Genomic DNA, 18,739 nt, shown 5'->3' on the forward strand with positions numbered 1-18,739 from the left:
TCTGTGCTTCTAATTTTGAGTCCTCTTTTGCTCAGCTTGGAAGCATTCAGTTCCCATGCTCCTGTGGCTATATATAGTCACTAATTCCCTTACTGGGCACAGAGAGTTGTATGAGTGAGCAGAGGGAACAGTCAGGCCTCCAAGGGTACAGAGCAAGCAAGTGTGACTCCGTGTTGTGATTTGCAAATTCTAAACCTTAGTCTCTTCCCTCTTAGTTGTCATCTTTGCTGCCTATCTGTCCCCACTTTACCTTCTTCTGCTCTTCACTTAGTGATTCTATCGAGGAAATCATTTTGGTACTTTGCTATACAGAAGTATGAAAACATTTGGGACAGCTGGAAGTTCAATGAGAATGAGAAATAATATACCTGTTGGTTACAATAATGACAGCGAGTCATTCTTTTTGTTCTTGTTGCTGTTGTTTTCTATTAATTCATTCAAAATGGATTAGAAATTTAAATCTCATTTCTTGTAATTCTTTTCCCCTCAGAAATGTAGAAATAATGGAAATGCAACAGGCTAATTGTATATAGCAGCTTGAATGCTGCTGGAAAGATCAGTGTTGTAGAAAAGCTTGCAGCAAGCATCAGCCTAACCACCTGTCAAGAATCAATCTTAGTTTGCATTGCACTTCTGATCATTATACTAGTGTTTTCCTTAATATAATTTATTATAAAATTAAAACAAGTAGTGAATTGTTAAATTTTCTTGGCCTAACAACTATACATTAGTAATAAATAAAAATTAAATAATACTAAATACCAGTGTGGTACTATTAACTAGAATAGAGTGTCTGGTGCTCTTCTCTTTCATTCTCTGCCCATTCCCATTAGACAAATTCTCCCCATGAACCTGGTCTTGCATTTGTACAGCTAGACTGGAAGTCAGCAAGTTTCCACACCTCTACTCCCTCAGTCCTTCTTGAGCTGTGTTATAGGCATTTGCAGGACATCCAGCCATGGATTTGGGTCTGAACTCTTCTCTTAATGATTGTGTAACAAGCATTAACTACTGAGATTTCTCTCTACCCTGACATTGCATTTATGGGGAAAACAGTTACATTAATTTAACAATAATACCTAGTACCAAATAAAATGCTTCCATGAACTGACCATGTTGCAAAATCCTATACCAATGTAAATGCTTTATAAATGTTGGACATATTTTGTCTGACTTTTACTTTAAAGTTCCATTATGAGAATGGACAATATACCCTGACTTTATTTCTAAGAAGGGGATTTAAATTTTGTCCATTTTTCATTTTTATTACTTTTTAAAACTTCTTGAAATCAAAATATAATCCCACAATTTTACCTCTTCCTTTTCCTTCTACCACCCGCTCTCTTGTACCCAACCTTTTCTGTGTCTCAAAGACATGGATTTCATTTAACTGTTGTTACACAAACCCTGACTCTCACCCACCAATGCCCCCATACCTCTGCATATGTCTTAATATTCCTAAATATAAAAATACAACCTTGTAAACCTACATAATGTTACATATATATATTTATGTATGCATATGTACATACATAATCTGCATACACACACACAGGATTTCAGGGTTGATCGCTTGGAATTAGTTAACCAATAGGTTTATTCCTCCCTAGAGGAGGCTATTTTTCCTTTTCTCAGCATTCATTTTTTTACCTATAGTTCTTCATCTAGCAGTGGACACTTATGTTGTTCCCCTTTCCATGAGACAAAGAATTTAAATTTGAAACTGTTACTTGAGAAGTATGAATCTGTGACCATTAAAAAATAATCACCCATATAAGAAACAATGAGAAAAGGAATATATTTGGCTAAAATCTAGGTTACCTTGACCATTATAAATACCTCGTTGAGGACACTCAGTACTTAACCCTTTCCAGCTATGTTAGTTATGAAAACTGACAAATGAGTTTATCTCCTGGATGTAATTTGAAGAACCAAACCTCATGTCCTAAATGAGTACAATTTCAGGAAAACAGCACAAAAGGTTAAAGCTCATTTTGGAAGTTCCCATTAATTCCTGAAGAAAGACTTGAGAGCTAGGGGAGCCAAGTCTGCAGGGTTACTTTGCATGCATCTCATAGAACCAAGCAATAATAGCATCATTAAAGGCCAATGTGATTCAAATATAAATATTTCTCTGAACCAATGATTCTTTTTCTGGGTAGAAAGGAGTGCACATCATGAATTTCATTTTAGGTCAGAGGCAGTGCAGCTGGTGTTACAACTGAAAAGAGAAATACTAAAGATAAAACAAAAAAAGATGGTGCTGAAAAATCATCAAGTTCAGCAGCCGTTGTGAGTCAACTTACCCCGATGTGCTTTTCATGAGATGGAGAAGGATGGATGGAAAAGAAAAGCACACAAATGTTAATGGATACATTTCATCCAAAGAAAGCCATGGATTAAAACAATAGCATCATTTCAGATGTGAGAACAACATGGTGCCTTAGAAACCATTTCAGTAGTGGTATTCTTGTTTTTATTCCACCATGGTACACAAGCTTTGTCCAAAAGTCTGGTTAGGTTGAAGGCACATCTGACAGTTGACCAATAAGTCTGTATTTAGTATGAGCCACTCTGAAACATGCAGGACCAGATTTTCTTAGCCTCTAATACATCCCAGGAGGAAAGCAAAGTACATTCTTTAATTGGGGCCACATCTGTGTCTGTCGTGTTATAGATGGGGAAAATACCTTACTGCACAGCCTACAGCCCTTTGAGGCCACCGTTAAACCTCAAGCAAGAAGACAGAGCAGGAAGGCACAACTTAAGTGGAGAACACATTTATTGGAGGGTCAGAGTAAATGTTTCCAACTTTCATACATGTTTTGACAAAATTGCTAACAGGTTCTTTATTCAACATTATCTAGTGCAAGAAAAAATGTGTTAAGCTCATTCCAGATGCCAAATTTTTATTCTAACATGTGCCCCTGTAATAAGAACTGAACGATGCGTAAAACAACTTATTAAGTTTCTGTTGTCTGTTATATATGCTATAAAATCTTAAATCTGTGCCTATTATATGGATTTTCATGAGAAACATAAACAGCTATTTATAAACGTTGCTTATAAAAATATGTAATTGGGTGATTTAGCAATATCTGGGTCATCGCAAGACCAAACTCATTCAATTTTAGCTTTGAACTCAATAACTTACTCCCTGGATGTAGTAGAGACATTTAGAAAATATGGAAGTTAAATAACCCAACAAAAAGCCATGAGAATAATATTTTAAAATTTCTACACAAACAATAGAACAATTCTTAGCAAATGAAACAATCACTATAACTCATAAACTATATTAAATGTAACAAAATATGAAGCAGAAATTCTTGATTCAGAAATTAAGCAAAGTAAAGCATTTCCTATATTGCAAAACTACCATAAAGAAAAGCTTGATGTGTAATAAACAGTCTGCACATGCCTCCTCCAATAGCATTCATTCAGAGAAACCACGGGGGACTTTGACAAAATGCATATTCTTTGGCCTCAGCTCCAGAACAGCTGCAGCAAACTCCTTAAGTTTTCTTATACACCAAAACATAAATGTCTAAAAATTGGAAAATACAGCTACCTAAGTAACTCAAGTCACAATTTTTCCCAAATAATACATGCAAAAGAAATAAGGTATGACCTAAAAGACATAGTTTTATACATTGTAATTGGATTTCTTACCAATACACCTGTGTGCTGTATCATGAACTTTGAAAAGAGACAAGGCAATTTCTAAGTCTTCCAGGAAAACTGCCCAGTACATCTGGTATGAAGTGTGACCATGAGCAAAGGAAATTCCGTTACCCCGACTGCCACTGATTCATCAATTTCCAATAACACAAGATGATTAAATTTGTACACAGTGAAACATTAACATTCCTCAAGTCTTCATGCTTTCTTTATCATGCTTTTAAATTACGGATTGTGTAGTAATATGCAAATATTTGAAATATAAACTATATTAAAAGAAACATGAAACAAATTTCAAAGTGGAGTTTATAGCTCTTAAATTTTTGTTTTACTAATACAGTTGACTTCTCATCAATATCACATATTTTCTTCTCTTTCATAGTTAAAGAACTCTTACTTGATATTCTTACTTCAGAATATCAAGTATTTAAGCTCAGAAATGTGTTGTGCATAGCAGAAAAATCACAAATGACTCAGAGACTGTGTGATAATAGTTTAATTAGGATGAAATATGTATTAGAGAAATTCCTCTTCTATATAAGGTGTTTATGTTTTCTTTAAAAACTTATTTCATCTTCCTTACTTTCTTACACTTATTTGTTTACATTACGTTGTAAACATTTCTATGATTTTAATATCTATCCTAATTTGTCAGCCTTATAATGACAGGAATAGAAATTTTATTAGGAATAGGCTTTCTTTCAGCTAAGGATCATGGTATTTAATAGTCAAAGATGAAAAGCCAAATCTAATTATTGTTGCTACATTTATATGTAGATATGTGTGAGAATTTATAAACACGTGAATACAACCTGCTCAGTCTGTGTATTGGCTCAGGGTAAACACTTCATTCTCATTTGTATGCACATGTTTTCGGTGATGACTATTTATTATTGGGCAAACAATTGCTGTGGTCTTTCCTGAGGAAGACTATTTCTCATAATAGGTCCTTATTAGTCACCTGTAGTCCTTCATCCAATGTTGACACTTCATGAGTTCCCCCAACCACATTACTATGTTTATTGTATTTCTCTTGTTCAGATCAGGTATTAGTAGCTAATGCTCGTGTGACTTAATACATGTAGTTTCTTGCTTTTCTGGGACACTTCATTTGTGGAAGAAAAGCAGTCTTGAAATCACAGACTCCATGTGATACCAAGGTAAAACATGCACAATAAACAGATCAATGCCTAACTTTGCACATGTTCACTTTCACTGTGGTTACTGAGTAGCTGATGCACATAAAATAGATATGTTCATTATTAAAATAGAAAATGTGAGGGATGAGGTGAGGCAGAAGCAATGTACATGAAGCAAAAGAATGAGTCATAACCAATAAACTGATGATAAATATCTAAGAAACGTGAAGTACAAGAGTATAAGCAGAGAACCATGAGGCTAGTAAGATGGGTAGAAACCTGGTAACATGAAGATATATATGCTACTTGAAGACATTTGAAAATTATTTGGATTCTTAGGAAAGACTGAGAAATTTTACGTAGCTCAGAAATATGATTTAGATAAATTCCTTTATCTGAAACTTGAAGAAAGAATTATAGGAAATCAATCTGGAACAAGAGAAACAGATATAGTATCATAATCTCAAGGGCAAGGAAGAAAATAAGCTGGTCTAAAAGATCAAAAAGAGTGTAAACAGCAAGACATACAATAATATCAGTAGAGTGAAAACCCTGGACAGTGAAGATTATGAACAAGGCAGAAGCCTAGAACTTGGGCTTTGTAAACTGACTGGAAATTAATATCTGTGTTTCTACTTGATCCAAAGATTTCCTCTTCATCCAGACCCAGCTTCTAATCATGAGTGCAAATATTCTGGAAATGTATTTTAAACACAGAGAATATACAAATAAGTTGGATATAGAAAAATCCAAATGTTCTTCTGAGTGTAGTTCATCTTGGAATTGACTCAGAATCTTAGAGCATGGCAACATAAATAACATATAGTTAAATCTCTCAAAGAAAAGTTAATTCATCCATTAAAATTCTACCAAGTACACATGATTGATTAGTCTGGGTTGAATATAATCAAGGGCTCACACTCCCTCCCAGGTTGTCAGTACTTTCTTCTCTAGTCTGTGATGATCAGTGGCTGTCTTAGAGTAAACTCAACATCATCAACTTAATAATCTCTGCTTTTGGCTCCAGTTCTTATCAAAAGACCAGAATATAAGGCATATTTGATTTGTATGGCCCTTGACAGAACCTGAGTTCCCATTCTGCACTTTCAACATATCCTTCTTTCTTTTTATTGGGATTTGAAAACATGCCTTGATGTTGTTTCCTAGAGTTTTCCACAAGGTGATTACAATCTGGATAGTGCATAGAATGTTGACCCTTCACCACCTATGTTGAATGTAAAATTCTTTATCAGGTATTGTTCACTTGCTTAATTTACGAAAATAATTCTCCTATCCCTGAAGAGCTGCAAATGTGTATGCATTCACATAAACACATTTAAAATAGCCCTGCAGTTGATAGCAGGATTATATGAAGATTCCTACTGAAATTTATAAATGTTGGATAAAACTATAAAGTTCTTTGAAGGACTTTGTAAAAAATCTTAGGTGTATCTTCTTTTTCATAGTTTGACAAAAAAATCTGTTCTTATTTTGGCCACTCATAACAGTGCCTTGCACGTGCTTTACATTCAATCAGCAATCATTACATTATTTATTCCATTCCTTTTGCCACATAGGTCATTGGTTTTAGTCTTGAAGAATAAGTTTGAAACAAGAGCAATTGGTGGCTTTGGGGCTAGACCACTTTCATTATTCTCTTCAAAGACTTGTGATTTAGATAAACGGTCATGGAACCAGAAGAGCTTAAGTGCAGTCAACTGTCCCCATTTTTTTTCTTATAAAATGGAAATGCCAATATTCTATACATCAGTTATTGACATATTACAATGCTAAATGAATGAAAGAACTGTTACTATTTGCCAAACTACTCTTGTACTTATTTCATTTAGGATTTATTTACTTAAATTTATAATAAAAATTTTAGTAAAATTAATGATAGAATTTATTCAGAAATTAAGGTTATTCTAGCATTTGTAAAAATTTGCAGTTTGATTTTCTAATAATACCTTGTTAAATACCTTTTTTAGGTCAAGATATTTCTTGAAAGCAAAAACGTGTGTAGATAATTTAAGACTCAAGTAGTGATATATTGTTACTTGCTGTTGGCTCCAAATAGCATTTTCTCCTTTCTCATTCTTTTCATTCTTCAAATAGGTCAGATCAGATCAGATATGTCTATCTGTAAAAAGAGTACTTCTGGTGTTCTTAGCATTAGTCTTCATGAAAGAACAGTGTATTATTTTCCACTGTTAGTCTTTGGACCATGTTATTTAGGTTCAGGAAAGGCTTTTCATTGTCCTTGCCTGGAGCAAGACATATATCTGAAATTATATTTCGGTCTCAGAACAGCACAGAACCACACTCTGTGCTCTGAGCAGGAAACTGGGGCATGTTTTCCCAGAGAAATATTGGGTTTAGTTTCCTAAATGTTGTATTGTAATGGATGATATGAGCTAGTTGACCACCAGCAGACACTTAGTGACTGCATGAATCCCAGACAGCAACATATTGACTGAAGTGCAAATGCTTGTACTGCAAAATTTAACTGGATTTCAAGCCTCAAATGGACTGAAAAAGAATGGATGTGCTTATGAAAGCACACTGCAGAAATAGGATCTCTTATCAACATCTGGATATACCCTGGTTCTGATGTTTCTGGGATCTATGAGAGGCTCAGTTTCTAGCCAGTTGCTCCCCTTTATGTTTTATGTAACTAAATCCTTGTCTACAGTGTACCTAGAAAATGGACTTGTGTGAACAGAGTTCAGATGTTTACCTTCCATGTACTCAGCACCACTTAGAAAGGAAAATATGTTCATATCTTTGACTACAACTAGTTTATAAGTTAAAATGGGCACAAAGTCACTTGATAAATATTTATTGGATGAAAAAATGTTACTGAGTTTTTGTGGTTCCTTAGAATATGAATAATTTAAATGACATTTACTTTGCTTGGAGATACGTTCACTCTGAATCTCTCAAATGCCAAGTATTAAAAGTGCAGCATCTCAAAACATAATAAAAATTATGTGTGGAAGTAGAGCCTCAGGGCTGTGAGGAGAATAAATTAGCTAAGTCTATAAAGCTTCACTTTGAGCTCTTTGAAGTTCTAATATAAAGATTCTTTGGTGGTGATTAAGTTTGATTGCCAAACTCCAAGGATGAAGCTACTTCTCTGGAGAGAATGCTGTTGAGAGATATACAGGAGCATTAATTTTATTTTAATGATGTTGAAAAATTGATCCAAATACAAAATCATTTAGTAGTGTTATCCATTCAGGAAGATGTAGAAATCTAAACAATGCAACAATAACATATTGTCGATGTTATAACTGAAGAACAATTTGATAAATTACTCAGGGCGCCAAACCTCATGGAATTATTTTCAATTACACATCAAGGTATAGGAGATGTTTTTATTTTATTTTGTTATGTGTACAGTGTTCTATCTGCATGTTGGCATGTATGTCAGAAGAGGATATCATATCCCATCATGTGCTTGCTGGGATTGAACTCAGGACCTCTGGAAGGGCAACCAGTGCTCTTAACCTCTGAGCCATGTCTCCAGTCCCCAGTATAGGTAATTTTTAACACACACACACACACACACACACACACGTATGCATAAAAGTGAAATATGCATTAAATGTATAATTGCTGGGGATGTGTCTCCTTGCTAGAGTATCTTTCCAGCACACATGTGGTCCTTTGGCATCACAGTAAATAAATGAATAGACATATATTAAAAGCATTCTAGAACCTCAAAGATTAAGCCCAATCAAAAGTACTTAAAAATACCAGAGCATGAAAAAAAATCAGAAAATGAATTCTACGTACTATGTGCAAAGAATGACCATCAATTAAGAGTACTTATTTAAAAATTTTTGAGGAGAATATTTTTAAAGCAATAATTCTGAACCTTTGGCAATTGATAGCTAGTTTTTAAATATATATTTTCATATCTCCAATACCTCAGGGAATTAGGTACTTACCCTATTATCATATTTCTGAGGATGGACAGTTGAATAGTTAGTAGTTAAATATTTTGGGAGAGCATAGAGTGTATAAAAATAGTAGTATAAATAAAATTAACATGTTTTCTCCAAAATACTTTTGCAGGCAAGAATGCTAATAACACATTTTTGTTTGTCAATAGTAATTATCTTTGGTATATAATTTTTAGTATACCTTTAATATATATTATCTTTAGTATATTATATTTAGTATACCTTTAGTATATATATATTATCTTTAGCATATCATATCATAATTGTAAATGTCACAATTATTACATAGGGCTTATACCTGTGACTTTAGAAGACTGAGTCTAACAGGTCTTTAACTGCTATGCACACTTGTCAGACATGCAAACCCCATTTTAACAGCTGTAAAGGTTGACATGTGATCTCAGATTTTCTCAGTTTTCTGTTTATTGTCAGACAGATTTTGAATTTAGGCAAGGACAACAGTTTGTATTTGTTATGCCTGGGATGATTAAACTTTAAAGTCAACTTGAAGGAACCTAGAACCACCTTAAGAACAAACCTCTGGGTATGCATTGGAGAGATTTTCTAGAGTATGTTAACTAGAGTAGGACAACCAACCCTTCATGTGGGTGGTGTTTTCCCAAGGGCTGAGTTCCTCTTGTGAATAAAAAGAATGAAATAAGTTGAGCATCAATACGGATCACTTTCTACTTCCTAACTGTAGATGTGATGGGGTCAGCTTTTTACTGCTCCTACCAATACGCATTCCCTGCCATGAAGGACTGTATCCCCAGAAACTATGAACCAAAAGAATTTTTCATTTCTTAAATGACTAATGCTGGGTATTTTGCTACAGCAAGGAGAAAAAAACCACAACAGGACTTTATACTACCAAAATCCACACTTTGCCAAAACTTTGGTAAGTTGAACCTTACTTAGAAATTGAGTTGTTTTGTTGTTATTGTTTTGTTTTTGCCTAACCTAATGAGCATATGTCTCATCCATATTATTCTATGCTGTTACATTTGATAGCTGTGTGGTTAGCATTACCTTTAAACTTTCTTAAGCAAATAGTTTAAGGTCTTAAATAAATGGCTCGATGGCTAAGAAAAAAAAAGGTAATGCATACTTAATGATCAGGATGACAGACACAAATGTGAAGGAGTAAAATTATTTCTATCTGCTCTCAATGTCAGTTTCAGAAGAGATCTTTATTTCAGAAAAATGCACCTATCTCCAGTGAAACAAGACAGAGGATGAGGGGTAAGATCTAAGTATCATGGCAAATGTAAAGTGAGTATACATTACAAACATCACACCATTACATGAAGACTAAATTCTGAGAATAAATAGCTCAACCCTTAAAGATCAGGAGAGCAAAGGCAGGAAGCTAATGAAAACATTGAAAATTGTAAGAAGGCACTAACAAGAATATAAATGTGAAATATATGAGTAATTGAGTTTCCGCTTTGGAACAAGTCACTAATATGTGATGTGAATAGATAATTGGAAATAGTGCAATGGGAAGGTAACTGATACACAACGAAGCATCCTTTATGTTATGCTACAACACAGAAATAACTGTTTCAAGCAAGTACTGAGTAAATGTAAGTGCTTCCTCATACCAAATATCACTGCACTGGCTACATATAATGCTACTGGGGTCTTGTTATGGAGTAGCCGATATAAAAGAAAATATTTTTGCATATTTTAATTAATTCTGTCCATTTGGCAGACTCATTTTAAATTTTAATCTTCTATTTCAATTTGTAGTAAACTAACCATAATATAAACTAAGAATCTATTTCATAGAATAATGTTAACCACATAAAGCCATGAAATTAAAGATAGCATTACTTAATAGTATTGTGCAAATGAAGATATTGGAAGCAGGTTATGGCAAATATTAATATTTTTAAGTTATTGTTAACTAAATAAGAAACATTTCATAATTGACCATTAAATCATATGCAAGATATCCATTGTCTAAAACTTTCTTTCTAGATTGCATTTATATTGGATCTGGATATTTTCAGCATATTGCTAACTAACAAAAAATTATGATAATTATCTCTTGGTAATGTATATGTTTACATTTCCTATTGTTGGTAAATGCATGGAATGCAAGAAGAAAGACAAAATGAGAAGTACCCTGACAAAACTGTGTTCTCTAATAATAAACATATAAAGATCACAAATTGATAGCTAGAAAAGACTATTCTTTAGTAGGAGAAAGCAGAAATATAAAAACAGCATAATAAAAACTTAGCGGAGATGGAGCAACTCAAAGGAGAGTTGGTAATAAAGTGAAATTATTATACTTTTAAAGAATGTGCTTTCAGGATGGTGACTTCTTGTCACTGAAATATTACTACGCTGCTAAAAATATGTTATTCACGGAATTCCTTTCTAACAGCTGTTGAAACTCAAACCTTTCCAATTTTACAAGTCATTTCAATGTTCCATATTACATGTGAATGGAAAGATACACTCTCAGTTTCCTGGCAGATGCAAAACAATCTGTTCCTTCCTATATAAAGCTTATATTCAGTCAGAGAAAAATTTTTCCTTTTAGATTCTTGTTTATGAAGACTAGACACATAATTGTCATGAGAGGACACAAAATTTCCCTCTCGTTTTGTCATACGAATCAGAACTTTGTTTAACTTCAAAAGTGCACTGTATGTCTGTCAGTACTACATCTAAGTATGTTAAATATAGCTCAGTTTTGAAATCAGTGCTTTGGTCACTAGTTTAAATTATGTAGCTTATTGTGTGGGAGTTTTCTACTCATGTGAAACTTCAATTCATTATCACCATGAAACATGAGCACTGAGTTGCTTGAGATAATACCAGAAAAATGGTTAAGTGGGTTCATTTTCCATTTCTTTCTTCTTAAATTCCTTGAAAAAGAAAAAGATAGAACATAATGAAGCATTGTAAAAATGAGTAAAAACAATTTCCAAACCTACTTTTTCTTAAGTCTTCTGTCCTTTTCAGCTTGAGTTCCAAGCTTGGCTAAGCCCAGGGATTCCTGTGCTGCAGCCTCAGTCTCCATGAAGCCTCCTGTGAAGAAATGATTGGAGATCAAGATATAGGTGTTTGTCCATCCTGAAGTTCACGTCTCCACAGCATATTGAAGAAATTACTCCAAAACACTTTTTCTTACAGGATTGCCCTTATATTACTGCCTCATCATACCATACATCAAGGACAGTTGCACATACAAATGCTCTGAGAAAATCAAAACAAAAGGAAGTGCTTACTGGTATCCATTTTCACAAACATAATTATGGAAGATGTGTGTGTGTGTGTATGTGTGTCTGTGTGTACCAACAGACAATTGTACATCACTCAATGCTCTAGGCCATTCTGTAACATTTTAGTGAAAAGTAACAGTGAATACATGAATAGTGTGCTTGTCATATCTCATTTACATTGAGAAAGTCTGCTGAACAGAAAACTAGACGTATGCTTTTGGTCACAAGTTTACAGAATGCAGAGGCCCTTGTTGGCTTTTCAAAATTCTTCATATGAAGTTCCCAGAATACACTGTGTTCATCTTGATCAGTTTTGTATCCTAAAGCACATGTCTCCTGTGTTCTAGGTTATCATTTGCATTCTGGCATAGCTTTTTCTATGATTTTTTTTATGAGCCTGAAAAAAATTTAGATGTTTCTCAAAAACCTCAATAAGATTATTTTCATCTAGTATATTATTATTTGAATTAGTAGAATCAGAAATTATAGTATGTATACATAGTCTTGGTGTGAACAAGGGAAATTTTATGGGTGCCATTTATATTTAGACACATCTTAAAAAATAATCATTTCACTCCAAAACCTTAAATGCATTTTGATTCATAAATTGTTAATTATAGTGAAAATAATTAGGGCTTAATACTGACCTTTCCTTCTCATTGATATTTAGCATATGTTAAAAAAGCATAAAATCACATTCAATTAAAATTATTCACAAATTCAAATGGAGAAATATTTATATATATATACATATACCTGCATATCTGTGTATATATACACTTTTAAATAGAATGGACTAAGCATACTTAAGTATAAAACTATAAATCTTCAAATAATACTCTTCTAATACTAATCATAACTTCATTTTTAACAAATGTCATCCTCCAAATTTAACGAATACATCAGAAAATCACCTTTGAAGACAATTGTCACACATTTCTTTTGTATATATTCTTGCTTACAGTTTGAAGGCTTGATTGTGATATGGTTTCTCTCATTCATAGAATTGACCAGTAAATTAGTTAGTACTGCTATTCGTAATTTATTTTAGCAAATAATTTGTAAAACTGGATATTATTAATAAGAATCTTGATTTTTAAATTAACTTAACTCTTAGCCTGATTATCTAATTGCTGGACTGGATAATTGTAAGAAAGCCCCTTTCAATAAAAACTCATCAGTGACTGTCCAGTTTAAATTCAGCTTTACGGAGATGCAAGGCCGAATTTATTTTATTCATTATATTCATGTTCAATTAATGCAGTGGAAAGAGTTTAAAATGAAGGATGGCCACCATGGCTCTTATTTGGAAAGCCATCCAGTGGCTAACTGAAATCCCTTAGGGAACATTTTTGAATCTCAAATTTTTCATTATGCATAGTGACAGAATATTTTGACTTTATGTCCTGTGAATCACTCATAAAATATCACTTATAATCAGAGATTAACAATAAAAATGTTCTCTTAAAATGGAAATGAAGTGAACAATTAACTCATAAAATTCTTCACATGGTTACACTGCAGATTGATGCAACAAATCTATTCAATAAATACTGGAATCACTTTCAATTTTCAGATTTTTGGATGAATCACTTTTTTTTCAGAGTAACAAAGGAGTATTGTTATTTAAAATTTTTCAAGAACTCTAATTCTTAGATAAAACATGATAATTTGTTAAGCAACAGAAGTTTTGAAAGGAAAAGAATTCTATAATGAGACAGCAAAAATTCGTTTTGCTACATCCTGATTTGGAGGAGCTGATTTAACTATAATTATAATTAACCATAGTTTCATATATTCTTATCTAAGAATTCATAGCTTCTGAAAGTATAAAACAAAGCTTAGGTTTTTAGAAGATTGTATTTTCTAGGTTTTAAATTATATCTTAGATATCCTGATAAAAAGCCACTTGTTGGAAAAAACACTAATGGTTTTAGTATTTTCTCATAAAGCTCAACTGACAATAAGTATAAAAATATTTATGTGCAAAGGACAATCAAAAACATTTTAAAGTGAAAAAGTAAATTATACTACCTAAGATAAGTATATATGCTAAAATGTTAATAAATAAGTGATCCCTATTTAACAAACATTTTAATGATACAATTTTGAGTTATGCTACTACAAATTACAAATAATTTGGTAAGGGCCATAATCATTAAATTAAATAAAACAAATATTTTGATTGTTATGTTGATTTATGTTTAAATAGAGCTTATATTTCTTATTTCCAAGGATTCTATTTCAACTGTCCCATTCAATTGTGCTAGTCACATGGTCACATGCAGATCAGCCTTTCCTAGCTTCTGCTTTTTTGTGGTTGCCTACCCTGGATGCCAGGGAAAGGATTTTGAACAATTTTACTGTCGTGAATATGAAAACATGAGCATCAGAACAGAAGTTCTTTGGTGCTACAGTAGGAAATTAAACCTAGGTGATGAATATTCATTTCTCTAACTAATTAACCCCAGAACATATTTGGAAATCTCTATAACTCTAACATTTACCCTCAGATTGCAGTTTAACCATTAAGAGGAATATACAGGAAGATTATCTATCTATCTATCTATCTATCTATCTATCTATCTATCTACCTACCCACCCACCCATCCATCCATCCATCCATCCATCCATCCATCCATCCATCCATCCATCCATCTCTGCATACTGGTCAGAATGTAGGAGGTAAAGCTCTCTGCTACTCTTCCCATGTCATGCTTGTCTGCTTACCACCATAATGTTCATGGTCTGACCTTCTAAAGCTGTAAAGAAGCCCCCAATTAAGTAAATACTCTTTTGAATAATAGTTGCCTTGGTCATGGTGTTTCTTCATACCAATAGAACAGTTACAAAGACAATATTCTCACCATTGTGCCAGTGGTATATATTTTATATCAGAAATTCCAATTGTTAAATCTTGGATAATTTCTATATGTATAAATGTATGAATGTGCAACTGTATCTTTTTCATAGCAATATCTTACCTAGAGTCATTTAAGTCATATTTTCATATTATCAGCCACTGATAATAACTTAACACTAGTTAAACTTCTAATGCTTTATGTCTTCATCCTAATCTCATCTATATTACTCAGAGATAGTAGTGAGAAACTGTGATAGCTTTTAGGTATCCTACATATTTTATCCCTTTGTTATTTGGTTTAATGTTCAATTCCTTTTGGTGTATGCAAGATTCATTTCTTTTCTGTAGAAAATACTCTGAGCTCACATAATTAAGATTTTATTTATAGATGCTCTAAGTGACAGCATAGTCTTCTTTTTGCCTGGTACATTTGAAAATGTGTGTGGTGTCTATATAGTAGGTGAGTGCACATGAGAATATAGGTTTGCATTCATGTGTGAGTGTGTGTGTGTGTGTGTGTGTATACATATTGTTCTTGTGGTTGTCTTCCTTAATCATTCTCCACTTTATTTTTTATTGGGTGTCACTCAATAAAATTTACTGATTTAATTAGGATGACCCTCCAATGAGTTCCAAGGAGCCACCTATCTCTAACTCTACCAGCGCTGGAGTAAAAAACATTTGCCCCCATGCTGGCTTTTACACGTGCTCTGAGGATTTGAGTTCAGGTCCTCATAACTGCGTGTTTGTCATTTTATCAATTGAGCCATCTCTCAAACTACTTTTATGGTGGTCTCTGTTCTGAAAATTTCTAATACTTTGGTTACTCACCAATAAAATATAGATGGCAATAATAATGCTTCATTCATAGTGTCAATGCAACTTCATAAAATGAGCATTTAAATAGTCCATCTATTGCTATTACAAAGAAACAAAAGAATTGAGTGTCTTATTATATTGTTTTACTGTAACTTTTATTAGTGTTAGTCAGCTAAGCTGACTTTATGAAGTTGATTGAACTGAAAGCTCACTGGGTACGGAAAAAGACTTACAGACGAGGAAAGAATCACAGGACACTTAGAAGTGACAAATCCAGAGGGAGTGGAAAGTGAAAAAGCCCCATACTTACGAAGCTGCCCAAGTCGAGCCTTTTCTTTTTTACCAAACAAGCGCCCTATTGAAGACTTGATCCCTTTTTTCTTGGGGGCTTTGTGAAGAGAGTCTTGGCTGCTATTGGCACTGCCAAGCCCAAGGCTTTCTGGTTCAAGAGAGGCAGATAAACTGCTGTAGAACACAAAAGATGAAAAACTGTTTATTTTGATGCACTATCCTCAAAGTGCACAAGGCTTCTTTTCATTATAAGTGACAAAAAGAAGGAATAAGTAGATTTTGAATGTGATTTTTTTACCCCTCTCTCCCTCATCTTTCTCTAAGTTATTAAAATATTTCTTTCTTGGTTCATGGGACTTCAAATTTTTAGCAGAAGAAAAGTCAATCATTTTGTTCCAAATAACTCCATTTCCTCTTATAGCTGTATACCATCAAATTAATCATCCTCCTTAGCCCAATTTAATAACTGTGTGTTATTATTTTTATTGAGCGTTTGGTCCATTATCTTTTTTTCTTCAGAGTCCTTTTTTCTTATTCAAAAAGAATGACCCATGGCAATCTGTTGATTGTGAAATCGGAGCTACTAACTTAACCTTTGTCTTCATGGGGTTTCCTTTATCTTTCTTTCTCTAACACACATTTGAGACAAATTCATCTATTACAATGTCATCTTACTGATATCTAGAATCAACTTACTGTAAATGCACATCTTTGTCTTCCTGATCTATGGCTATCAATAAAATACTATTTTAAATGTACAATAAATTGAAATGATTTCCAAATGGTTGATCAATTCTCAGTTCTGATCAATATGTCTGACACTGTCTTTTTTGTTTGTTTGTTTTTGTTTTGTTTTCTGCTTGTTTTACATGTCAATCCCAGTTCCCTCTCCCTCCCCTCCTCCCGCACCCCCACACCATCTCCCCCAGCCTCCCACCCTATCGCCATTTCCTTCCACATAGTGGATATCTAGATTCTGTCATTTCACTCAGGGCAGGGTCCAGGCACTCCCCTAAGAGTGTTTTTCCCTGGCATACAAACAGACATCATGTGTCTAAAACACAAAGAGGGATGCTCTCAGTCTGACACTGTCTTAAAAAGAGGAGTTCACTATATATCACTATAACACTGTATACTTTGCTGCTCTATATAGCTTTTAAAATTTACTTATGCATCCATTGTAATCTGAGTTTCTACACTCTAACCTCCATTGAGAAAGAACTTTTCATATACGAAAATATAATCCTCTGTTCATGAGGAATAAAGAATTACAAATTTTGAAAATAGTAATTGAAATCAATCAAATACATGGAAACACCTGTCTGCACAGAAAACCCACCTTTCAAAACCATATGTCATGCACCTACTCATTAGAAGATGTGCTGATCTCTAAGTAATGCTGCTTGTGTTCAGAAATGTTGCTGCTACTGATATCGACTGAGAATTCTTGTGTGTAAGATGAAAACTTAATTCTGAGTTATGTTCATGCTCTTGATTATAGAGACCAACTTGAAAGTTTTAACTGCTTGGATAGGAGATTATGAACAATCTTGTGGCATATGAAATGCTTCCTCATCTTTTTGAAAAAATATTTTGGTCAGTGTTAATCTCAATGCTAAGGCCTTATATCTGAGGACTCAGAATGAGCACAGTGGCACAGAAATGCAACAGAAGAGGACCAGGAATAGATTTTTCAAACCTTAATTTCTCTTCTATTACACTACACATCTTTAGTCTTGTCCTGTAGTTATCTATCACTAGCCATAAAGGTAATAGGAAATGTTTTCTCAATATAGAAGAGTAATTTTCATATTGACTTGTCACAAAACAAAGATATAAATGTGTTATGTTTTTAATTTTAAAAGTAAAAGTTTTGATATACAATTGGAAACTTTCTTATGACACAGGAGATATGGAAAAGGGGAGGGCAGGAAAAGAGCAAGATGAAGAATTGTATTTCAAGTCAAAATATGTACATACTAATGTAATTTTATTTTTAATTACATACATATGTATGCATGTCCATGTGTGAGTCATGTGCACCATTGTAGGTGAATGTAGAAGCCAGTGGAGGGTGTTGGATCCCTTGGAAATGGAGTTATAGGCATTGAGAAGCTGCCTGAAGTAGATGCTGGGAAGCAATCTCTGGCCTTCTGCAAAAGCAGCCAGAACTCTTTAACAATGGAGACATCTCTTAAGTCTTATCTTCTATAAATAATATAACAATTATTTGACAACAGTGATGGAAGAGGAAGAATTTAGGGAGGAAAATATTTAATGTACACCCTACTTGAGTCTTACCTCCGGGCATCATTGTGGTAGGAAGAAGGGAGCGTGTGTGTCATTCTGATGGCTCTGGGTGTGGGGGGAGGGGAAGTTTCACATTTAATTGTTGCTTTATCCTCCCGTCCATCTTCTTCCACCACTGCAATCTAGAAACAGGAGGAGTGCATCCAATGAGCTAATTATAATTTCAACTGAAATTGCCTCAAAAGAAGAATCATTAAGGTAAGGGGACTACAGAAATTCTATCACAAGCATATATGTATTACACAGGCAACTTGTTATTGTAAGCATGCGATTTTCATATCTACTTAAGACATAAAATACCTTTATTATGAATATATCCTTAAACTAATGAGATAATTACAGAAAAATATGGCTTAATAGTAAAAATGCAATTTGTCATTGATAAATGAAAAATCATTCTCTCCATACATGGATACACATTTTTATCAT

At 33.6% G+C, this 18,739-nt stretch overlaps 1 protein-coding gene across 25 annotated transcripts in view; it reads right to left on the reverse strand.

Annotated features, from left to right (window-relative positions):
- The window catches only part of Ppfia2 (PTPRF interacting protein alpha 2), a 451,568-nt gene that overhangs the window by 49,971 nt on the left and 382,858 nt on the right, over positions 1-18,739 (reverse strand). For 13 of the 25 annotated variants that reach the window (XM_040754942.1, XM_013111885.3, XM_040754944.1 and 10 more), the window contains 4 exons: positions 18,302-18,432; positions 16,020-16,174; positions 11,740-11,833; positions 2,307-2,315 (listed from right to left, as the gene is read on the reverse strand). In XM_040754942.1, coding sequence (XP_040610876.1) covers positions 2,307-2,315; positions 11,740-11,833; positions 16,020-16,174; positions 18,302-18,432 — 389 coding nt within the window. The remainder of the gene's footprint in view (positions 1-2,306; positions 2,316-11,739; positions 11,834-16,019; positions 16,175-18,301; positions 18,433-18,739) is intronic. The other 12 variants (XM_040754945.1, XM_040754943.1, XM_040754948.1 and 9 more) reach the window with 1 other exon arrangement.

Source organism: Mesocricetus auratus, unplaced genomic scaffold (genome assembly GCF_017639785.1).
Source record: "Mesocricetus auratus isolate SY011 unplaced genomic scaffold, BCM_Maur_2.0 Super-Scaffold_100011, whole genome shotgun sequence".
Taxonomy (NCBI): Eukaryota; Metazoa; Chordata; class Mammalia; order Rodentia; family Cricetidae; genus Mesocricetus; species Mesocricetus auratus.